Raw genomic sequence first — 25,177 nt, forward strand, 5'->3', positions numbered from 1 at the left:
CTGCAGATTCAGTCCCGCAATATGCTGCGCATTTGCTATGATATACAATGAATTAAGTGTTCTTGACACAATTCACTCGCAGGAGAACAACCAGTCGGTAGCGGACGAGATCAAGCTGGAGGTGGGCGTGTCGGCGTACGCCTACCAGTGCGACGTCTCCGACGAAAAGCAGGTGCGCGAGCTTGCTCGCCGGGTGACACAGGAGGTGGGGCCCGTCTACATCCTGGTGAACAATGCTGCCGTCACTCAGTGCCAGCCGCTGCTCACGCTCAGGCCGGAGCAGATACGCCGCACCCTCGACGTCAACCTGCTCTCGCACTTCTGGGTAAGCTTTTCATCTTCCTTCACTTCCGTACGTTTGGAGGCCATTCACTTTCATAGCATTATATCTATTAATTACCTTGGCTGTCTCAGCCGTTCCACGCCACTCGCGTCGCGCTGTACTCCATGCGCAGTGCATAGGGCTGATGTGTTGAGGTAACTTGTTTATATTGTAATGCAACATTAATTTTAATAACTTCTGTGTTTGACGTGTCTAAACTACGGAACGCCGTTGTGCGGCACTCTGGAATAATTGCAACCACATGGGGTTGTTTAATAGGCACCCGAATGTAACTACGCACGGCTGTTCTTGCATTTCCCGCCACAGAAATGCAGTTGCTGTGACCGGGAATCGAACCCGCATCCTCGAGCTTAGGAGCGAGACACTTTACCTGCTATGTTGCTACTGTGGGTCTTAAACGAATCGCCGTACGAAATTCAGGCGCTATTCTTGAATGAACTCCCAGTCACGCCAACGTTGATCAATGGGAACGTGCCACTGAGTACGTGCAGCTCTCCATAAAAGTCATCGAAGCATACGGCATTACAGAACGATAATACAGAGAAGGGTACGCATTTGGGCTGGTTGGTTCATGATTACGGGTGAGAAACAGCGCTAAAAAGACGGGACAAGAAAGGACACGAGCTTCCCCTCGATTTCCCTCCTTCCGAAGGAGATAGAATTCATGTCTCGTTGATCGCCCTACTGCCTCTGCGCAGGCTGAGTTTTCTGTATTTTCATTACGTTAGTGGTGAAGTATATTTATGCTGACTGAAGGAATAAAGCACATTTGGTTGTTAGTCAGCGCCGTCGTCTCGTGTCCTTTCTTGTCCCGTCTTTTTAGCGCTGTTTCTCACCCGTAATAATACAGAGCTTGAGAATTGGGGCCCCAAGGAGCTTGGGGACCCAAGAAGCTTGCGAGCCGCCTGGGCGCATGCGCAGAACCCAAGCCACTCTTGGGCTCTTGCGCTCGCGTTGACGGAAGACGCAAAAATCGAAAACTAGCGTGGGTCCCCAAGGCGTCTTAGGTGACCAGCGAGACGACACAGACGCTGCGTGCGCTACGGCGCAGTATGGACAGCGTCTCGTGTGGTTTCAATTTCGCCACGTGTGGCGCTCTGTGCGCTTGACCCAACGCAGCCTGCGTAAGCCCAATTCTCAAACTCTGCTGATCATCCGAACGCAAGAGCAGGCTGCCCAACGCAGCTTGGGGACTCAGCGTCTTGGGTCCCCAATTATCAAACTCTCTAATACCATAAGTTAACAAGTGCCTTACCCTCTTCAGCCATCTGCCGCGGATCGATGCGCCCCCATTTTTTTCTGAGAGTAATGTCGGACGCAGTCTAGCGCTCTTCAAGAATTGGTGTTGTAATGCTTTGTTTCTGTCGCACGAACGTTCTTTGCGTATATATAAGCTATTTACTGGAGCACGGTCGGACTGGAGAGGCGCGTGAGAGCTCCGTCTTACGGCCTTCGCAATGCGTCTGTTTCTACCTCCAGCCGCACCAGCGTGTTGTCGCTGCGACCCTGTCGCTGCAGCCGTTGCTAGGCGTTGCGTTCGAGACCGCGGTCCACGCAAAAGTAGACGCTTGCGTCCTTTTCAGCAAGCAGCAAGCGAAAAGGCCTAAAATACGGGAGAGTCGCTGCGCTCCTCCCGGTGAGATGTGGCGCTAACCGAGGAGAAACGCTACCATTTTGTTCAACTCGATAGCGAAGGCCATAAGATGGAACGCTCGCGCGCCTTTCCAGTCCGGCCGTGACTGGAGGTAATTACATAATAGCGTAATGCAGGCTTTGACGCCGCGGATTTCTGCATTGCAGTTTCACTCTCCCATGGGAAGAAACACAGACACCCGACAGATAGCGAACCCAAATGAAGCTCCAGGGAAATAAACGGCTTCTTTAGCGTCCTTCAAACGCATAAGCATTTCTATGCCGACGTAATGACAACAATAATAAAATTAAAATTAATTTATGGGGTTTAACGTGCCAAACCATGACATGATTATGAACTAGAACTAACATGCAAGAAATTCAAGGAACGTATATGGGATGCTATTTGTAGTAATCATGATGTAAATGTGAAGAACGGGAAGTGGCAGAAAAGAAAACCTAGGGGTGTTAGTCAGCGCCTCTATAGTAGCCATGGCAGCAAGTGTGGAACACTCTTTTTCTGCCTGCTGCCGTCATGAAGCACGTGATTTTTTACGAGGTGGCAGTTGACCAAGAATCCGTCGCATTCTACTTGAAAGCAACCAGTCTGCCAGAACGAGGCACTCGCTATGAATAAACGACAGAAGGGGAATTTTAAGGGCTCGTTTTTCTTTGCTACTCACAACATTAATTAGAACTAACAGGCAAAAAAGCAAGGAACGTATATGGGATGCTATTTATAGTAACTATGATGTAAATGTGAAGAAAGTAAAGTGGACGAAAAGATAACTTGCCGTCGACAGGGACCGCCGCGAAGAGCAGGCCTGTTTCTTCCAGAAGCTGTTGGTGCAATTTAGTCGCGTCACCTTAGTTCGTAAGACGTTAAACTATTCCGCATCCCTCAATATTGTCGCGTGTCTAGTCGCAATGTTCCGGGCCCATGCCCGCCTCTCCGTCTGCCACTAAGTACGACGAAAGTCGCTTCTGAAACACGATCAGGTAGAATAAAACAAAAACTCACAGGGTCCCTTAAGACGATTCGAAGGTGAGAGTCATCTTCTCATTCTTGTCAATCGATTTAGTGATCCTTCCCCGCCACCCTCCGAATTTTTTCTGCACTGCATCCGTGATGGCCCACCTTTGACCAAGCTATGATGCCATGTGATCAGGTCATGATGATGATTCCATAATGACGTCACAAATTTTGGCGATCTGTGACGTCATGATGACGCCATATGGCGATGTCATCAATTGATGATGATTTTTTTCATCACTCATGCTGTCCCCGATGCCGCGGTCAATGTTCGCGTTTGATGAGGCATCTAAGGGTTTCACCTTAATAAATTATTTCCTATCATGCTTTCTTTTTATCATTAGTCTTTCCCAATAGGTCATAAGCTCTTGCGCCGCGTCAGCGTCGCCTAACAGTGACGTGGCGTCACAAAACCATGAAAACTCGCCACGTCTATGAGGCATGTGCGCATTACAGAGCGCTACTATGTGCCGAACCAACAAACTTTTAGGTGCGAAGCACCTTATGCGCTAGTTCTTCCGGCGTTTCCTGTAGTCGTAGCCCGTCGCGGTAATGCAAGTGGCAAATAAGACGGCGCGTTCGCTCAGGAAAAGTTTGCGAGAACGCGCGCTCGCCCGCGAGAGACAACGCCACGTGTGCTTCTGCGAGTGGAAAGTAAGACGGCGCGTTGGCCCAGGAAAAGCTGTGTTTCTGCGAAGGATGCTGTCTGCGATGGGCGCTGCACGCTGTCTGCAATGCTGTCTATAGCAATAAGAGGACTGCGCCCTCTCATTGCTATTGATGTGTCCCTATGGGAAACAACAGTGCTTCGCACCTTCCCAGGATTCACGTTAGTGGAGCTGTTTCTGAAACGTCAGCCGGCACAAAAGTAGAGCCGCATTCTGTCTCTCGCGGCATATTTTCGGAATAGTTGTGCAATACCCGTTCCCATTGGAACAGGTGATGGCTTCATGCCGATCGTTCTGGATCTGACTAGATGCGTAGCTACCGTTTGAGAATTAGTTGTCTCTAATAAGAACTTTGGAATAGTTTAAGATATTGTGCCGTTTCTGCACCTATAAAGCTCTGCTCCGCGAACGTGTGTTCACTGGACATGCCTTATGGCATGCCCATCGTCTCGTGGCAAGCTGTCGCGATTGTTGCAAGGTGCCATAAGATAAGCAACAAAAAGTTGGCCAATCGGCGACGCAGGTGCTACCCTCATCCCTCGGTGTTTTTTTCGTGGCATGCCAGCTCAGCCAGACAAAAACGGCAGACAACTGCGCGCTCAACGATTCATGTCAGCTGGAAAGATAAGGAAAGAGTGCCTGACAGGCACGTAGCCAGGATTTTTTTTCGGGGGGGGGGGGGGGGCGGGGGCCCACGGCCTAATTATTCAAAAGAAAGTCTTTTCATGGTAAAAAGAAAAAAAGTTGCCCGGGAACATAAAAGGCTGGACGAATTTCGGGGGGGGGGGGGGGGCCGGGCCCCCCGGGACCCCCCCCTCTTGCCTACGTGCCTGGTGCCTGAGTAGGCAATGCTGCACGCTTGCAAGGCAACAAAAAATGGAGCTTCTGCAAACAGGAAGGCCGTGTGATCGGGCTATCAGCGAAGTTGCTGTTTCCCGCCTGTACATGCATTTGCAATGGCACAAATTTGACATTACGCATAACGGAATAGAAAGGGAACGGAAGGGTGCTACGTTAAAGGGCCTTTTGTACAACCTATTGGTGGTTGGGAATTGTATGCGCTGGCAGATAATCAACTTCCCCCTAAATGTTGCAGATGATACAGGAGTTCTTGCCTGGGATGCTGGTCCAGAAGGAAGGACACATCGTCGCCATGTCCTCCATAGCCGGCTACGTGGGCACTGGGTACCTCACAGATTACTGGTAAGTGACACAAAAACCACAGGACACAAAAACCACAGTCTTCAGTCCCGTCCCTCGTGCTGTTATATTTTGCAATGTCGCACCAACTAGCCCAGACAAAGTCTCTACTGGTAAGTATTGGGGTAGAGACGAGTGATTTGTTATATGCCGTTCAACCCACTCTCCTGCGTTTCATAAAGATTGCAAGAACACTTTTAAGGTTTCGTTCAGGCTTAATAAGCCCAAAACGCATATTATGGGCGAAGCACCTTAAGACCTCACAATGCCCGTCCGTTCGCCGTAGTTTACAGTCGAAACGCAGGTGCAAAACATCTGTGCATAAGCTGTCTACAGAGCGAACATAGCGCGCATATGGTTTAAAAATGCGATGGCAACAAATTGGAATGTAACGCGAAGAACGGAAGCCAGCTCTAAATTACCAGCGCGTCGCTCAAGCCCAAAGGACGCACGAAAAGAACACACACTGGACGAGCGCGAACTATCATGCGTCACCGCTCGACACTTGAAGCGCACTGCTAAAACATAAAGCACGACGCACGAAAAGAACGAACAGGTACACACAGGACGAGCGCGAACTAACTGTCACAGTTGTTACTTATTTCTGTTTAGACAGCGCGCTCCTTTCGCAAACGCGGCCGCTGTAGCGAGCGAAGTGACTTTCATACGCTCTGTGACTTCAGCGCGGACATCGCGGGGAAAGCACAAGACAGACAACCCCCAGCTCCACCCCACACCCCCGCCTGCCACCTTCTTTCCTCGAGATAAGCGCACGATGCGACCACGCCCTGTAGGGCGAAGAGCAATGACGTTCGCAGGAGCGAGCCGACGAACATTAAAGCGCGCACTGCGCGCGATCTCGCTGGTGAGACAGCGGAAGGGCAAGGTTCTCTCTGCGCAAATATTAGAAGAAGCGAGCGAGCTGGCCGACGACTTTAAGTGCGCCCGCTGCGCTCCTAGCGCCATCTCGCTGGTAATGAAGAAATGCTTATAAGCGCCTGCCGTCTCTGAGTACTGCGGTAAGGGGTGTGTATATAACGCTCGCCGTTAGGCGCCTGAACGATCTGCGCTTTGTGGCATAGTGGATAGAGCCACGCGCTGCGGATCGAGAAGTCGCTGGTTCGATTCCGCGCTTCGGAAGCTTTTTTCGGCATTACTTTTCTTTGGGACTTTTACATTTATTTACAAATACTGCTATCTCTATAGAACGAGACATAGCAGGAGTAGGTACATGAGTTAGTAAAAAAAAACTACAAGCATACAAAACATTGAATCATACTGTTGAAAACCAGGAAGCGGAGCCGAAGTACAGAACGTCTTGTTTATTCGACGCTGGGTAAAAAACTAAAAACTGGAATGCGGGCGTGCGCTCGGGTCCACGCTCGCTTGTCACTTCTTCGTCTTCGCTCCTCTTCCAAAAGAATATTTAACAGCTCCCGGCCGAACAATTAGTGCGGATTTGCTTCTTTCGAGTCGATTGTCTACCAGATGTCGAAGCTTCTCCGGCACGTTCCAGGCGGTGCAACATCTGTACCGGTCTCCGCACCGTGCCCGCAGTAGCGCACACGGTGTATGAACGAACTTTGCCGTCGCTGTCCGTAAATTCTTCTGCGACTCTTCCATCTCCCGCAGTTGTCTTGTCGAGTCCTTTAGTTTCATGTCTCCAATCCTCGTTGATTCTTCGCTTCTATTCTTGTTGACGTGAATGAAGCGAAGCTCTTGGAAGTGCTCTCGTCGACACCGGCTATCGAGATCGCTTAGTACTCGTTCACTGTGTTTCCATCTTCGCTGATGTATTTCACGTGACGACTCTATCTCTCCAGATGCTTTGCTCGTTGCTTTGCTTGCTCGCTGCTTCGAATGTCTTGCTCGGGAAGAGGCGTCGAATACCACCGGAACTTTCGACGTAATTTCGTGGCGTCTCAATACATCTTGGTTTGTCCCGTTGTACGTCATACGTTCTTTCGTACTGTCCGCTTTGTCGTTTTGAGCGATATCGTTGCTGTAGTAGCTGCTCATCGCAGTGGCGTATTCCTTCTTAAACTTTGGTTCTCGACGTAGCCTTCTCCGTATAGACTCCAGTCTCTTGAAAGCTGCGCCCCTGTTGTCTTTAATCTCGGAAGAGTTGCTGTACCCAGGCAGTTCAATTTGACAGCGTTCACTGTTTCTAAGAGGCGATTCAACGGAGTTCTTGACGACGTATTTGTCATCTTTCGAAAGTCTTTCTTCGTGGGCCAGTCCCAGATGCTCCACTTCCCAGAAAGCGCTCAGTTGCTGTGAGACATTGGTTTCCATCAGGTGTATGTTGAAGGTCCTTACGGTTTCTGGCTGGAACTTCGGCACACTTCTGGTATCTCCATGTAGTGTCCATCCCATGATTGTTTCGATGGCGGTTAAGGAGTCGTCCAGTCGTTGAATTTTTCCCCTGACGAGTTGCCAGTAATAGTCAGCTCCTATAAGCACGCATATGTCAGGCTCATGTGAGACCTGGAATACGGTGACATCAGCCAAACATAAGTCCCTGTCTTTTACCCTTTCAAGCACATTTGTCTCTGTCAGTGCTGACAAGTCACTGCATACTTCTGGGACTTCTATAGCCTCTATTTCAATCGAGTTTGCGTCGTACTGGCTATGTAGCGTAACGCGTACTCTCCGATAATATTTCCGAGGTGCAGAAATGTTTCCGAATCCAGAGATGGTGAGCTGCTCTTCGGCTACCACGGTGGCTTTTAGCTTCCTAGACAACTCTTCCGTGATGAAGCTGCGTTGACTGCCACCATCAATTAACATTCTTACAAGGCATTTGTCTCGAGTGCCCACAGCCCAAACTTGCGCGGTCTGCAGAAGTACTGTGCTCTTTAGCGAGTCTGTAGAAGAGCTGGATACAGTGGTCTGCGTTTCGTTATTCTTCTGTATCCATTTTGGGTCGCACATCGTTGTGATGTGTCGTCCCTTGCATTTCGCGCAGCTTAACCTCTTCCAGCTTCTGCATTCTTTCGCTCTGTGAAATGGTTTAGCACATCGGAAGCAACATCCCAACTTGCGCAGTTTCTCTTTTTTCTCATCTAATGTTATCTCAGATGGGCAGTCATCCACCGAGTGATCTTTGCCGCTACATAGCACACAACTCTCTGGATCAAGCTTTACGGCTAACATAGACGCAGAACCTCGGTTATGGTCGTTAGATTTTGGTTTTCCGGTTAAAACTCGTTCTCTGTGGTCATCCGTCAGCAGCAAAGCCTGTTCCCGGCTTCTTACTTCGAGGCTTAAGAATTCTAGAAGAATAGACAATTCATCTAGTTGGTCACTAGTACCGCTTGAGTTTGTCGAAGATAAGGTGCGCTGAGTATAACGGAGCACCATTTCTTGTGGAAGGTTCTGAATTATTGCTGTTTTCAGTAACACTCCGTACTCTTTTTCTTCGACTCCAAGGTTACGAAGGGATCTCACGCGGGTTTGTACCTCTTCATGCAGCCTTTGAAGCCCTTCAAAATCTTCGCATGAGCGGACTTTACGAAGGTTAAGAAGCCGGCGCATGTGGTCGTTAACAATCAGCGACTTATGGCCGAATCTTTCTTTGAGAAGATCTATAGCTGTGCTATAACTTTCGTTAGTTGTGGCCAGGCCGCTGATGACACCTTCCGCTTTACCCGACAGGTAGCTCCGGAGGTATTTCAATTTGTCCACGTCTGCGAGATGGCGGTTCTGATCAATAGTTGACTCAAATTGATCCCAAAACTCAGGCCATCTAATTGGTTCTCCATTAAACTTCGGTAGATCGAGCTTAGGTAGTTTAATCTGTGCACGTGCTTGATGAGAATCATCGTGAGATGCGTGCGTAGCTACGGCTTGAGGAGAGGACAAAATGCGTTCAGCGTGGGACTTTGCGAGGACGATTGAATCTTGATATTGCCCGACGCTGTTAATCTCATCCTCAAGGTTATCGTCAGTGACATGCTCTTCTATTTGGTTGTCAAGTTCCGTGAGCATCGTTTCCTTTATCGTCAATAGGTTAAGATGATCGGTTAGCTCACCAGTTGGCGTTGGTTCCGTCCGCATAAGAGCCGTCATGTCGTTGATGATCCTGGTGACCGAAGCTCGAACGGTAGCACGTTTCCGTCGTAGCCTTTCCATGTCGTCACGTCGGGAATCGAAGGCTCGTGATGACGTGGATCGTTCTTGGTTTCTCTCCCAGCGTCGTCGCGTTGATCGCGTCGATCGGCCGCCCTCTTCAGGTAGCTCGCTTCATCGCCAGGGGTCTTCAACTGTTGTTCTATCCTGGTCACGGCACCATACTGTTGAAAACCAGGAAGCGGAGCCGAAGTACAGAACGTCTTGTTTATTCGACGCTGGGTAAAAAACTAAAAACTGGAATGCGGGCGTGCGCTCGGGCCCACCTTCGCTTGTCGCTTCTTCTTCTACTCTCCTCTTGACAAGCATAATATTTAACACATACAAAGCAGAACAGGGGACACGAGTTACAATGCATGATACTCGACATACAATGAGGCATCATTAAAGCATCACGAAATGTGGTTCGGCAATTCTTCCACAAACTGTTCGTTTGGCCTTTCCCGCAAAGAGCCATCTAAGCTGTTCCGAATTTCGACAACGCTTGGAAAAAAAGAGTACTTAAAGCAATTTACGTCCGCCGCGGTGGTATAGCGGTTACGGTGCTCGGCTGCTGACCCGAAGGTCGCGGGTTCGATCCCGGCCGCGGCGGTCACATTTCGATGGAGGCGAAATGGTAGAGGCCCGTGTACTTAGATTTAGGTGCACGTTAAAGAACCCCAGGTGGTCGAAATTTCCGGAGCCCTCCACTACGGCGTCTCTCATAATCATATCGTGGTTTTGGGACGTTAAACCCCAGATATTATTATTATTATTAAAGCAATTTACAAATGGCTGAAAAGGAATAATATTAAGTGGATGGGATCGGCGCGTGGCACGCCTAGTGGAATGACTGAAAGATATCGGCGCTTGGATGCGACTGCGGCCGTGTACAATCTGATGAAACAGTGCGATACGCTCAAGCGTACGTCGATGAGCCAAAGGTTATAGCGACAAAGCGCATGCGTGAGCAGGAGAAAAATCGCGGTCATATCTGCGAAAAATGAACCGCATTGCTTTCTTTTGTATGGCCTCAAGCTTATTTATGTCAACTGCAGTGTAGGGCGACCATACCACCGAGGCGTAACGGCCTGACGAGGGATTTGTAAGCAGTCAATTTGCAGTTCCCTGGTAGAGTGCTTCAGAGTTCGTTTCAGGTATCCCAGCTTCCTAAGTTCCCTAGCACAAATGGTTTCAGTGTGCAGGTGCCACTTTAGATTTTCGGTGAAGGTAATTCCAAGATATTAAATGTTTTCACAGGGTTAAGGTAGTGCCCATGGTAACTGTAGCGGAAAACTAGCGGCTGCTTTTTGTTAGTAAAAGTCATTTGTACAGTCTTTTGGTAATTAATACTCATTTGCCACGCGGTGCTCCATGCACAAAAAGATGAAAATACATTGTTGAGACCCTCTTGATCACGTATGTTAGTTACACAGGTATAAAGCACGCAGTCGTCAGCGTACAACCGCAGTCTCACCGGTGTGTCCCTAATGACCTTTGCTACATCATTAATGTAAATAGTGAATAGCAGTGGCCCAAGAACCGAGCCCTGCGGTACACCGGAAGTAACCGCGGCCGACGGTGACTGTGCGGGATTGAAAGTGACAAACTGTGTCCTTATACGTAACCAATCAGCTATCCAAACTGATATTTCCTCGTCACTAATAATTTTGCTGAGCCTGAAAACAAGTTTTCTGTGGCACACCATATCAAATGCTTTTTTTTGTAATCTATAAATATGGCATTAACTTGACCTCGATTATTCGGGGCTGAAGCGATGTCATGGGTGAATTCAATAAGTTGGGTAGTTGTGGAAAGGCCAAGGCGGAAACCATGTTGATTCTGCGACAGTATGTCATTTTCAGAGAGGTACCGAAGAATATGCTTATGAATTATGTGCTCTAAGAGCTTGCAACAAGTACACGTTAAGGAGATAGGTCGGTAGTTGGAAATTTCTTGCTTATTACCCAATTCAAAGACAGGAATTACATTGGCGATTTTCCAAATTGTCGGCACTGTACATGTGTCTAATGATTTACGGAAAATTATGGCTAACGAGGCTACACACACACACACACACATATATATAATATATATATATATATATATATATATATATATATATATATATATATATATATATATATATATATATATATATATATATATATATATATATATATATATATATATATATATATATATATATATATGCAACATGACGGCGGCGACGGCGATGGCAAAAAGCAGCCGAGACTGCCCATACAATTGCTATCGCAATAAGGTAGACCGTACTCGGCGCGGCGCCGCTCGAAAGCAAGCGCATCGATTAACAGGTGAGAACATACGCAAATCCGTCTTCAGAGAGCGCACATGGTAATATATTATTCTCGGGCGCGGCGCCGCGTGCGAGGTCGCGCGACCTCGTCTTTGCCAACTTGAGGCTGGATCCGATCGAAGAACCATTGCCTCTAATTTTCACGGAGCACAAAACAGTAATAATGAAGGCAAAAGAAAATCCACAGCTTAACACGACGTACGAGTTATGACCAATAAAACACATTGTATATAACTGTACACACGCGTTGTCACTCATTTACATGCGCGAGTGGGCAATGCGACGGGAGATTCACGGTTACCGAACGATCCCCAGTGCTTCGCCCACTCATCATCGTTCACTTCGTGGATATGCGTGGATTTTGTTAGTTCAGAACTTTTTTGATGTGCGTCTTTTATAAATTTTGCCGGACACGCTGTTCAGAATAAAATTGTAGGTTGTTCGATGACGAAGTCCTCTGCAGCCCATTCTTATGAAACTGAATGTGAACGAATATTGTTACGGGAAGGCACAACTTGTTCTGACAACAGGGCGCAGCCAAGGGGGGGGGGGTTTCAATCCCCCCCTCGAAATTTTTCAGTTTTGCTTACGTATATATACACGCACACATACAAACGAACTCACAAACATACATAAGGTATGGTTGAACCCCCCCTTCCCCCGAAAAAAGTTTCTGGATACGCCCCTGGGCTCCTTCATGGCTGTCAAGCAGAAAATGAATTTTCTTTGTAAGCAAGTTACGTGGTCGTGGTGACTTGAACTAATAGTAACGTCCGTCTAATGTAGAAAAAAAGTCAAGGCAGTCATAGTAGGACGGTTGCGACTAGGGCCAATTGGTGTTCGAAGCCCGTAGAGCAGTGTAGCACTAAAATTGCTACTTTGTCTTTAGAAAAATGCACTTAATAACCTGGAGGACGCTTGAGCGTCGCGTTCAAGAGTATAACGCGATAGCTGAATCGAGCCCCGTGCGCATCGCTTTGTCAATTGCTAGCCTCGCTTCGGTTTTCGGTACATGCTTCAACCGTGCCGTAAGGAAACGAACGACTATGAGCGTAACATTGGCCGTTTTAAAGTATCCTAGAATGCCTACTGCAAGTACAGTTGTTAAGTGCCCACTACGCCATAATTATTCCTTTTGTGAATCAGCGAAAGGCCCACAACGAGTTTGTAAGGTAACACGTGATCCTACGCAGCGATCCACATTGTTGATGCTTGTGCTGATGATTAAATTTGTCTGAGCGCTTTGTAATGGGTGGGCCTTTAACACACCCACTCGTTGCGCAATTCACATGTTTGGATGCCTGGCGCGATTCTACGCTTCTGCCTTGCTATATTACATGCGTTAAAGGGACACTAAAGAGCAAAACGATTTTTCTCAAATTAGTAAAGCACTCTTTCACGATACCAAAAATACCACGCTTGCTGCAAGAAGACGCTTAGTAAGCGGGAAAACGCGCAAAAAGAAAATGTGTGTGGCGACCCGACCTTGAAGCATGCGCACCATTCACCGTGACGTCACATGTTTTGACGGCGCCTACTACGGACTACGTAGCTCCTAATCGGTAAAAATGAAGTACGTTGTCCTCTAGAGGGGCCATAGACTTGACATACCAAGTTTGGGGTAATTTCGTTGAGCCAATGGCGCCAAAATACGATAAATACGCTTTGAAATCCATGACGTCACGCGGGGAAATTTCGGCGCGATATTTAAAATAGAACTTGGAATTTGATTTTCTCCTCTATTAATAAACATATGATGGCGAAATTAACGACATTATAGTTCAGAGAGCACAATTTATCGATTTAAACCGATTCATTGTTTCTCTTCAGTGCCTCTTTAAGGAGACTTCTTCTACTAAATGGCATTCATATAGTGTTTTTTTTTTTTTACCAAGCAGTTTCAAATCTACTTTTCATGAAATTCACTGCTTTAATACCCTTTTAGGACGAAAAGTTATTTGATACATCTTTCTGTGTAACGCTTGTTGTACGCTTGTAGAGGCCGCCTTGAGTATTTTGTTCGCTATGTATCCTATAATTGCGCGCATTTGTAATAAGTACCATGAAAGGACAAAAAACAAGTAGCGTGGCTCTGTGGTCTGTCCTTGGAATGAGTACAGTATGTTATTCACCAAACGACGGTCGTAATCTTTGTTCGTCATATGCCTCGAAAAACCTAGGCACGTCACAGCGTACAGACCAGTCGCGCAGACGGCCTGGGTTCGATTTTCACTCGAACTCGGATGTTTTTATTATTTATTTTATTTGCATCTTTTTTCGGTAATTCATATAGCGTGTTTCAATTTTTTTTCCACGCAGTTTCAAGAAATAGCGTGGCTCAGTGGCAGAACGCCTGCTTGCGAAGCAGACGGCAGGGTTCGATTCTCACTCCAACTCGAATATTTTTTATTATTTATTTTGTTTGCATCTTTCTCGATTTTTTGGGCACGGACAAGATGATTGTTGGCACTCAACGAAGACGCCGTCACCAACGCCGACGCCGACACCAGAATTTCTGCGAAACGATCTCTTTACGATATCGCGTTAATATCTCGAAATTTTCGGCGCGTGCTGTTTGCGTTTTTTTTTTCGTACACGCACGTTGTATGACTTTACAAAAACTTTCACTGTTTCGTTCTATTTATGCGCCTATGCAGTGCATTTCCTTGGCAATTAACGCATACCTTCCTCGTTTTTCTTCCGCTCTTTCTTTTTTGAGCTACAGCCTTCCTCAAGACAGCCAAAGTGCAGTACTTCTGAGGTGCGAGACAGCGTAGCTGAGCACGACATCTGTTACTCAGCACTGACAGCACCATATATAAAATCGACCTGAGTCTCGCACCTCAGAAGTACTGCACTTTGGCTGAGGGTCGATTTTATACATCTGCTTTAAGTGCAAGTTCTACGTTGCGCCACTTCCTGTGATAAACATAATGAGGTTGTGCCTTTTCCTGTACGTGAGACTGCTCATGTTAACAATACCGTTCACATTTAAAGGAATGAAGGAAAGCCGAGGCTGTTTTACTGAGTCATTCTGCTAAATGCAAAGTCTAATGTCTTACCCTAAAATCTACTGCAATAAGCGCGTCAGCATTTGGAGAATGTCCGCAAATATGTTAGAGATATCGCGTTCGCTAATAGTGATAAATTGAGCTGATAGACCAAACTGTATGCGCGTGAGAATCTAGCGTGCTGAGCTGAAAGAGGGCGGTAACGTGTTCAGTGCCATTCCTTGTCACTTATCGCTTGCTAGTACTGGTTGTGCTCCTTTAGTGGAATATGTTTTTTTTTCTCTTTCGAAAAAACAAACACTGGGGCTTACGTGAAGCTCTGTGTGCAGCGCGTCAAAGTTCGCTGTCCGGGGCCTGATGTGCGCTTTGGACGAAGAACTCTACCAGCTGGGCCTGCTTGACAAGATCAAGCTTACAACAGTCTGTCCCATGGCCATCAACACCGGCATGTTCAAGGAGCCGAAGTCAAGGTAAAAGTAATGAAATAGGCGGGTTTGATACTGTCAATTCATGATAACTGTGTACAGCGCCTCTATTGTTTTTCTTGGGTTTAACCATACTAGGGCACGTGTTTGAGCCACGTTCGTGCTTATCGAGATAGGCACACGGTAGAGCCGATAATTCTTTATTAAATGCGAAGTATCTTATGGCGGAGTTCAATCCGGTGGTGGTGGTGGTGATGGTGGTGGTGTGCGGCGTGACCACCCTTACTGCGCATGCGCATACCCTCTCCACTCACCCTAGCGCCTCCCCTCTCCACTTCTCCTCTCCCCTCCCCTCACCACCTCCCCTCCCCCTCTCCCATTTCCACCTCTCCACTTCCCCTCTCCCCTCCCCTTCTCCACTCTCTTCTTCTGAAACGCAGGCTAGACATGCCGAAATTCTCTCCTTCGCAACGCCACGATGAGCACCAGCGCATGCGCGTCCCCTTTCCCTCGCTCTCCTCTCCTACGCTGTCCCTCTCTCGCACGCCTGCCGACTGCGTTCCCCGCTCGCCCTGTGAGAATTAACGGCCAGGTTAGAGGGAAGACAAGACGCGCGTAGCGTTCCTCTTCGCGTTCCACGACGCGAGGTCGGTAGCTTCCCCAAAGAACGCCAATGGAACGCGATCGTGCAAGTGCTCCGGCTTCGCATCGCCTCATGGTCCCCTTTAGCGGGAAATGGTGTAATTTTTTTCTTGCTTTCTAGCGTGGACGGTCGTCTACCTGTCAGAGTAGCCCATGACACGTACCATGGGCTGTAAGGCCTCTAGCGCGATGATCCGGAGGGGATTTGTACACACAATACTTCGGAATCGGTGCGGCCTCCTTCGAATCGTTAGGCAATGACACGGTAGGCGACGTGGTCGTCACTGGCACAGGCAGCGTGTCCCCAGTGGCCTCGGAAAGTGTCTTAGTGCTACCACCGAAGTAGTGCTACCACCGAATTTCCCAGTGCAGCGCCTCCAGTAGTGCGCTCGTGTGGTGCTTTCTCTCTTCTGAAGCCCTAAGGATAATTAGGTTCATTCTATGAGCAACATATGACAAAAAAGAAAGCCATTGACATCTAAAGAAAGCTGTCATACGTGCTTCCGATGGTCGAGCAACTCAAACTGCAGTTGTTGATCTCGTGCCAGAACACTTGTGTCAGCCGGCTGTGTGTCCAAGTCCTTTACTTCATTAAAGAACCGCTTTTAGAATACTGTATTGTTGTGCGTCCGCAGAAAGAATATTCAACGCAAGTCGAGCGTTTATCACGATATTATGCGGCTTCGGGCATAACAGCAGGGAAAAAAATACATCCGTGCTGTATTGAAGGCGCTCACTGGGAAATTGCCGGCAGAGTTTTCGTTCCATACTATGACATTTGTTGGCACTTAACGGCCTTTAACTTTCACAGTGATGCATTCCTTCTCTCGTTTGTCCTCTGAGCGTAGTTTGGCGCGCAAGCGGGGCTCATCCGCAGTCGAAGCGGCACTCATGTAATGTGAGTGCCCGCAACATCGAGCGGCCGCTGCTGCGGGTTTGTCAAGCGGCTGATCCCAAGACAAAGCTTGTTGAACCATGACGCCGGGCTGCGCATTTGTTGGTGTGGAGCTGCTGATTTGTGATTATGTCACGTACAAGTATTTTTAGCAACTTATATCCGAGTTTCAGTCCATAACGAACGACGCGGCCGCTAGGCTGGCATGGTCACATTTGACGCACTATAACTTGTTAGCAACTAAAATAATGCAACGTTTTTTCCTGCACAATGGTAGATGACGTCCTTGACTTCAATCAGGGGGATTTTTAAAAAAAATTAAAAATGGCCTTTTTAAGAAAATTATTTTCAAAGTTCGGCGTTTTTTGGTAAATCGCGTACGTTTCAGCCCAATTATCAAGTAAAACGGAGCGCGACAAAACCACGCAAATTATTTTAAAAGAGAGCGAAAGTATGAAAGTTAATATGTACCAATTTTTATTATCCTCACTTTAATTTCCTTGCAGCAATAAATTCCTGAAGTACAGGTATTTTGTGGGATTTGCCAAGTTTGTGATATTTTTCTTCAAAAGTGCTTCGACAAGCAAGGAAAATAATAGACCCGTAAGATTGTAGTTTACTTGTTCTTCAAGGGGAATAAATATTGTGACGAAGAAGTGCACAGTTTTTTCCCTAGGTGCGCTCAAAATTCAGAAATCGCGAAATTGGCGGAAAAGCGTTTTTGCGGCCAAAATTTGTATATCTTTTTTCACGCGAACAAAATTTTTTTTCGCAAAACTAACTGGGAAACCATTGTTCTGGGTGTAATGCCTAGACCTACAGTAAATTTCATCAGAATCGGGAATGGTGACCAGGACCTCGTGTTCGATCTTATCTGGACACACCCTAAAAGTAACTATATTTGCTGGAAAAATGCAAGTAAGCGCAAAAAAACGCGACAAGCGACTGGCAAATTCTACAAGCGACTCGGCGAAAAAAGAAGCCCAAATCCGCTTATTATAAGCGGAACTGAAAACTCTGGCGCACATTGGAAAGAAGGAAACATAATCACAGCGCAAAACCGCGATGTGAATGGTAAATGTGGATCGGTCCCTGCCGGCGGCAAGTTATCGCTTCGTCCACTTTACTTTCTTCACATTTATATCCTAATTACTACAAATAACATCCTCTGTACTTTCTGTGGCATTATTGTCTGTTAGTTCTCATTAATGTTGTGTCTAACAACGAAAAACAAGCCTTTAAAAAATATTCTAGCAAAGGTCTCGTTCTGGTAGACTTGATAGCTTCAGGTAGTATACGAGGGATTATTGGCCAGCTGCCAGCTCGTAAAAGATCACATGCTCCGTGACGCCAGCAGGCAGAAAAAAGTGTTCCACACTCGCCGCCATGGCTGCGATCGGCGCTGACTAACACTCCTAGGTTTAAATACACATATATACCCCATAAAGTGGACGGGAGGATGACCGCCGCCGTAGCTCAGTGGTAGAGCATCGGACGTGTTATTCGAAGGTCGCAGGTTCGGTCCCTGCCGGCGGCAAGTTATCGTTTCGTCCACTTTACTTTTCTTCACAATTATATCCTAATTACTACAAATAACATCCTCGATACTTTCTGTGGCATTATTGTCTGTTAGTTCTGAATAATATTGTGTCTCACAGAAAGGCGCACTTCGAGAAAGACGTCATACTTATGTGAATATAATGAAACCCAGCGCATCACCAACTGGCCCAGTTTTCAATTCTTATGTGAATATATTTTCCTTTAAAAATTCCACTTAGCAAAAATTTGCTTGCACCTGAGGCTGCCGCATGCCCCCTTGTCTTGCTCTAGCGGCCACAGAAAAGGGATATTCAAAACAACGCCAAGGATTACGACCACAAGAACAGCTCAGCGCGCATAGAAAAGCGCAGCAGATGGCTGGTTCCGGGACAACCGAGAGACATCCGATGGCCCCACAAGCTCACGCTTCGGGTAGGGTCGATGCGCCGGCCAGCTGTTCTTGTGGAGGTCAGTGGTTGGTACAGCGACATAATCGCCGCTGCCCGTTAAGTCCCACTGCTCGACCATTTCAAGGCTGTTGCGCTCTCGCGCAAAGTGCTTGCCGCTAAATGTGGGCGTGGCATGAGCCACAGCACCCGAAGTGCCACTGGAAAACTTGATGAGTGCATTGTAGATTACTTCACCAAAGGCTGCCTCAACAGCAACTTCACCTTCAGATCTTGAGATGCAAGCTGCGCTGGTTTTTTTATGGTTACATAAATGCAGGCAGCGAGATAAAAAAAAAGAATGACACACGGACAGAAGAACGCAGGACGAACACTGAATGGCACCATGAGTTAGCAATCTACATATCAGGAAAGACAGAAAAGACACCGTGTTTCCTAATTTTAATCGCGTGTGCTTTAAATGCTTTCCAGATTTCCATGGCTGGCGCCCATCTTGGAAACAAAGGCCGTTGCCGACCGGACATTGGACGCGGTTCTTCGAGAAGAGCTCGAAGTTGTCATCCCGCACAGGATCCTCATTATGCACAGGCTCATGTTGTGAGTGGAAACGGCCTCATTTACTTCTTAGTGTACGAACTTACTTCTTGCTGTTTGGTATACTTAGTATTCTTAGTATATGAAACGCACCTGTTTCGTTACTTGTGTGCCATGGTGACATTACAATGCCTACACGCCATTCACGGAGACCTAGCAAAACTAGAACTCCATCTTTTTTTCTTGCAGTACAAGATATAATAGTACCAAAAGTATTGAAATGTTTTTATCTACGTGCAAAAATAATAATTAATTTCAAGTTGATCTTGTGGATGATCTACAACCCGGACATCGCCTTAGCATTTTAAAAAGCTTGGGCGACGCCTATATCATAGTTTTGATGAGTGAAAGACACGCATTAAAAATGGTCAGTTGAATCCTATAAGGAAATCTTACCTCAGCTTGCTGTCCTTAGCAGAACCCACTTGCCATGGTCACTGATTTTAAGGGTTAAACTCGCTGAGGTGTTTCGCTCACCTGGATGTTTCTTTCGACCAAGCCTTATATTGCACAACGATGCGATAACCTGTTGACCAGGACAACGTGATTATACTTATCGAAAAGTATTGCTGGTAGTGCTTGATGACATGCCGTGCGTGAATTTAAATCACTGTAATATAGCAAATTGGGCGAGTTGGAATATAACTCTGTGTCTTGTTTACACTGGTCATGATGAGTATGAAACACTGATGCTATAGTTTCATTAATGATTGTTGAATGTTCTTGTGTGCGTCTTGTCCTCACTTTTTTTGTGGTTAGGCAGCATCTTGTGAAGAAAACACACACTAAGGCCAAGGAAGGCATCGGATGCATTCTTTGTTGTTTTTATCTCAAGGAGGGTACACCGCGAGAAATACGCGGTGAGGTAAATGTGCTACCGATTCCCAGAAATATGTACACGGAGAACGACGCGGAAAGCCGTGTGGAGAGGGCAAAGGCACTCAACACGAAATACAAAAACATCAAAAACGTGGTTCACGTAGACTAAAGTCCGCGTAAAAGTCGCGAATACCCAAATGCACCAAAAAATGGGTGTCACGATCTAGATGGACAGGCTAACATAAAATACAGCAGCTCATTACGAGCGTATAGCGCATAAACGGCAGAAGAATCGGCCATCGCATTGAAAATATATTCAACGTTGGCCAAACACACAATCAGTGACTCAAAGAAAACGGTGCGAAATATTGAAGACGGCGATTCTCGCCGGAGGCGTTTAAAATTTAAATTTTAGCCAATTTGAAAGACCACAGACATGTACAAGTCATCTGGATACCTGCACATGATTCCTTCCCTGGAAACGAGGTGGATCACACATCGGCTCGAGAACTCGCCAACCTAGCCAGAAGCGCATGGTCAACAATAATGAAATCCCCAAATATTGATGATTTGCGGGGGTCGGTGCCGCCTCCCCACCCGACACTCTTGCTGATTTCCAACGGCAGAGTCGGAGCAGCCGATGGACTCAGCCAGCGAGCCCTCGACTCCGGCGTAGAGCAACGCCTACAAATACGCGATTGGAACAGAACCTGCGTCGCTGGAGCAAGGAGGAAGCGCAAGCTCTATCTTTTTAGGGCTGAGTTGCCCACAATACCTTGCGTGTAGTTATTCTATTCCATGGTGAAATTTTGTTGCATTCGCGCTCGTGCGCGGGAGCTTTAGCACCGCCGTCACTATCCGATGAATTGCTCGTGCAGGAACTGCAGCTTTTCAACGCGGAGCTGTCGTTTTTGAGCAGTGACAGCAATGTCATCCGCCATTACTGCAAACACATGCGACCATTGGCGACGCCCCCAAGCATGCAAACAAGTTAAACGAAGTACGTCACGCAGAGTTCCGGTCCACTTCGTCGATTTTGGTGTAGCAACTTTTCCTGCCCCACGGAGTGACTCCTGCTCTGAATTCACTCCGACTGTCTCATTGGACTCTCGCCCTCAATATGTCACTGGAACACACTTGCACCAAAAGGAGCAGAAAAACGTGTCTTAACCCTCCGTCACAGGAATCGGTATAACACGAAAGTAAAACGAGTCTTTACAGAAGTAGCTGAATATTTACAGTACATTGATATAAGAGAGCTTGCACAATGTATATTGGTGTTTGGCAGCTATAGCACCGTTTAACGTGGATGCCCCCACATTGACGCCTGGTGGCGTATCCCCACCCCGACGACTAACGTGCATGATCAATGATTACAGAAACCTTTGTGGTGGCTGCAGTAGTTGACGGTGATAGCGTAATCAGAGAAAGCGGTGTGACAGCCAGAAGAGCGTCGTTGACTGGACGCAGAGCTTGGGCATGCGGCATCCCGCCGCATCTTAGAGTTTGAACACCATGGTGGGACTAGAGGGAAACGCAGCGCTCGTTGCATCGAGCCTCTAGCCCGGCCACGTTTTACTCGGTGCAAGCCTAAACGAGGAACGAGGTGTTACTGCCAGGCGACGCAGACGTGCGTCGCAGAGCTATTTTTAATATGGATGAATGCTATGAGCGAGGCCGAGGCTTGGGCTAAGGTCGCCACCTCGCACTTTGTCAAGTCGTTGACCGAAATTGCACTTTTATTGGAAACGCACCGAATGGGACGCTCGCGTAGCAACGACGCGTTGCAGGAGCTAATCGCGGAGGCCGGGATCCTAATGCATTACTTCACTTTACCGCTCCCAGACGGCGACACTAACCCACCAGCCAAGAGCACTGTGAGAGTAAAGTGGGAAATATAAGAGGCGCGTTTGTAAAGCCTCCACAGTGTGTGGCCGTGGCGAAGTGAATAGCGTGCCCGGCATCTGTTGTCGCGGACCGAGAGGTTGTGGGTTCCACTCTCGTTGATGATACTTTTTTTTCGTTGCCATCTGATGATGTTCATTTTTTCGACGTCGTTTCCGTGACGGAAATAGGTCACTGAAGTCCTGGTGGACCCCGGCATAAAACACTTTCATGTTGAAACCTGCTCAGCATTCAGCATATGTCAGCCGCGGATGGTGGCCTGCCGCTTCCTAAATACAAACACCTATCTTAATCCGGTGGCCGACAGCGATTATTCTCAGACCAATCATTATGGCGAATGCCATTTATTCGGTGAACGGGCGGACCTGAATTACATTCTGTGGGCTTGCCCTCATGTGATTCTAACGGGCCGCAAAATAGTTAATGAGGAGCAGTGGGAGGCCGTGCGGCTCAACTCAGACCCGGAAGACCAACTCTAAGCTGTCGAGCTGGCCGAAGACGCAGCCAGCGCCCAATGGCTACTGGCCGCCGCTTAGGTGAAGACATGGTCGTCGAAATGCTGGACCCAAGAAAGTTTCTTTCTCTCTCTCTCTCATATGTAGTGCAATAATGATGACATAATGGGAAAGCAAATAGAGGGGACCGAAAAACAACTTGCCTTAAGCAGGAACCAATCCTACAATCGATTCTCCTTCTTTTGTTCTCGCGTTTCTATTTGAACATTTTGCCGCCAGACAATGCAGAAAAACCGGCAATAGACTGTTTCTTAATGAGGAAAGAAATTTGTACTTGATACACATCACACTTTCCTTTTAAAGCCTATTAACTGCGCTAGTAAACACGGACAAAGACAAGGGAAGACAGCACGCGTCTACTGGCGCAGTTATTAGGCTTTAAAATGAGTGTGAACCAACTAGCCCGACTTGGTGCTCTATCACACTGTCTATAAGTTTTAACAGAAAAAGCATTATGATTTCCTGGTGATTAGATCCAACCTCAACAATAGCGTAATCTAACTTCCATTGTACGTTACGAAAACACATGTCGTGCGGATAAGTGATTGAAGTTTCATTTCAGCGACGAAATGCATTGCCCACCAACGTGTCACTGAAAAGAGTCACGCTGACCTGCCGTGTTACGAACGCTATGAGAAACCAATGAAGAATGTCAAGGGCAGTCTCCCTTGCCCGTGTACATAAGAACACTTTTGGATACTGTGTAATGACTGATTGCTTGTCCTAATTTTACCCACCACAGATACCCACCACAGACATGCACGAACTCGCCCAGCAAGAAGTTCTAAAATTGTAGAAGCTGTGGAAGAATCCGTAAAATTTCAAGAATGCGAAGTTGTATAGTCGTCTGGAGGTGAAAAAAAATAAGTGACCCAAGTATTCACTTTTGCACTACACACTTTTTTTGCAAAACCACTTTTGACCACTCTGAACGACGGTTTCGAAATTTTATATATATTTTTTTGTGCTTTCCAGTCTATAAAACCGCAAGCAGTTCGAAAAATGCCAGCCTTCACAAAAAATTCATGTAGATGCTTCGCGTTGTTCACTCAACGGCGCTTGACACTGTATTGAGCTCCTTGTTAAAACTATAACATGATCATCGGCAAGGCGAGCTTCGGACGGGACAGATGCACAGCAAACGGTCTTCGCATAAACTGCGTGAAACACGAGCGTCAGAAAAAGTTTGCCCAAATTGACGTGCAAACTTGGTTCTGCAACTTTTTCATTAAGCTTTCAAAATTTCAGCAATTTCTTTTCATATCTCGGATAGTTCCTAATAAATGGTTTTATTTAACAGGTAGAACTTAGCTTTTTTTCTTTTAAATGGTATAATTCCCATTAAAATAGGATAAATGGTTGTCTATTAGGACGATTACGACTTTTGCACCTTTTTAAGCCAAAGAAGCATGTTTTGCCTGAACGCTTCCTCATAGTGGAAGCAATTTATGCTGCTTAAGATCACACCTTGTTTGATCTTTCCGACGCAGTTTGTTCCCGGCAAAAGCAATGAAGCTAATGCAGCGGTTCATGGGTTGCACCGTAGAGCCACACGAGGGCGCAACCTCGACCTCCGCCACAACGTCGGCATTCGGATGAAGACACGTCTTCCGGCTCGTGCTGAGTGCGAGCAGAAGGAGAGCCACCAGCTGATGACCTCGTTCTTCTTGTTTCAAGTTTTGCATTGTTTGTTCGCTCGTTGGCAGCGCGGACTAGAATGAACTTTCGATACGCTAGTCCAATGGTGTTCGTTCTAGGACTGCTTGGACGAGCGGTGTCAAAACGGGTCTTGCGCGCAGGCAAGAAGAAGACAGTTGCGTTCTACGGAGTGTCTGAACTCTTGTCAGCTATGAAAAGATCGATAACTTTGCGAGAAGCAATAAATTCCGCCTGTTTTATAAGTTGTCATTTCGCCTTCTCAATTAATAACAATAGACGGAAGGATATCTCATGCTGTTTCTAAGTGTGGACAAGATATTTCTGTCACAACAAGCACACAGAAACACGAAAATATTGTTCCATAGCACTCATGTGAAACTCTGCATGTCCTAATGCATCATTTAGGTCAAGTTGCTTTATGGAACACTTTAGCGATCCCATAAAAGTGTACAGAAAGTATTGTCACGTGGTTGTGGCGTCGACGAAGACCGCAGGCAAGGTGTCCATGATAAAACACTTTATTTCGCCCAACTTGTGACCGAGAAACGGAAAGTTAATTTGCAGCAATACGCACTGTATGCACTGATAGCGGCGAGCAGAGCGTCGACCGTCGATCAACTGACAAGCGGTGAAGCGCGTCGGCATTTATGCATGTGCCGTAGAATATTCCAGCTTTATCGCTGGTTGTCGCGCAATCTCTAGAATAAGCTCGAGTGTTCGCGTCTTGCGCGCAATCTTAACAAAACGATCTACAATAATCGGGAAGCTACTCGAACAATGAGGCGCGGTTTGCGCTGAGCGTTGCTGACAGTCTTTTTGGGCGAAAACCGAATACAGCAAAAGTGATAATAAGAAACGCACGTGGCAATATACAGAACTTTGGAGCTACAATAGGTACGATGTGGGGCGAAGAATTCGAAAGGTACTAGCTCTGCGAGGAGTGTCAATCCCGAATGCTTAGTCTGTGCTTGAAAGCAGATATTGAGGGGGGGGGGGGGCTTTTGTTTTAACTGAAGGAAATGCACATCAAAGTTAGTTTTCAAAAAGTGATGTAACGACGCTGAAAAGAAGTCATCGGCTACATTGCCCGAATGTTTTTACCTGAAAATAATAGGCATGGAATGGACGCACAGTTCAAGAAATTTGCAAGAACCAGGAGTCATCAAAATAGTTAGGAAAACAGAGTTGCTAATTTGAATGCGAAAGTGCGAGCACGAATATACCCTGCATATTTACAACTGCGGGAAATATCGCAGAGCCTTGCGAATGGAAGACTGTGTGATAACATAGAAGGCAGCTCGTCGGTGTCTCAGGATTCAGCCGCCAACCAGAGGGCGCTAGCATACAGGAACATATAGAAACTACAGGATAGCACACGTGTCAATTCTGCAGACCTTCATAGTTTTTACGCGGCAAAACCCGTACGAAGCATTTACCTCACA

The 25,177-nt window shown here is 46.9% G+C and overlaps 1 protein-coding gene and 1 non-coding gene across 2 annotated transcripts; both read left to right on the top strand.

The window, feature by feature from the left end:
- Window positions 1-22: 22 nt before the first annotated feature.
- LOC119375622 (short-chain dehydrogenase/reductase family 16C member 6) lies at window positions 23-23,980 on the top strand. The gene is made up of 5 exons (XM_037645839.2): window positions 23-325; window positions 4,773-4,879; window positions 14,665-14,805; window positions 18,715-18,840; window positions 23,567-23,980. The coding sequence occupies exons 1-5, from the start codon at window positions 38-40 to the stop codon at window positions 23,673-23,675; spliced, it is 771 nt and encodes a 256-aa protein (XP_037501767.1). The 5' UTR covers window positions 23-37; the 3' UTR covers window positions 23,676-23,980.
- Window positions 17,763-17,834, top strand: Trnat-ugu (transfer RNA threonine (anticodon UGU)). Its single transcript has one exon. It is a non-coding gene; the product is annotated as a tRNA-Thr (tRNA).
- Window positions 23,981-25,177: the final 1,197 nt, after the last annotated feature.

The sequence above is a fragment of the Rhipicephalus sanguineus genome, chromosome 11, assembly GCF_013339695.2.
Source record: "Rhipicephalus sanguineus isolate Rsan-2018 chromosome 11, BIME_Rsan_1.4, whole genome shotgun sequence".
Classification (NCBI taxonomy): Eukaryota; Metazoa; Arthropoda; class Arachnida; order Ixodida; family Ixodidae; genus Rhipicephalus; species Rhipicephalus sanguineus.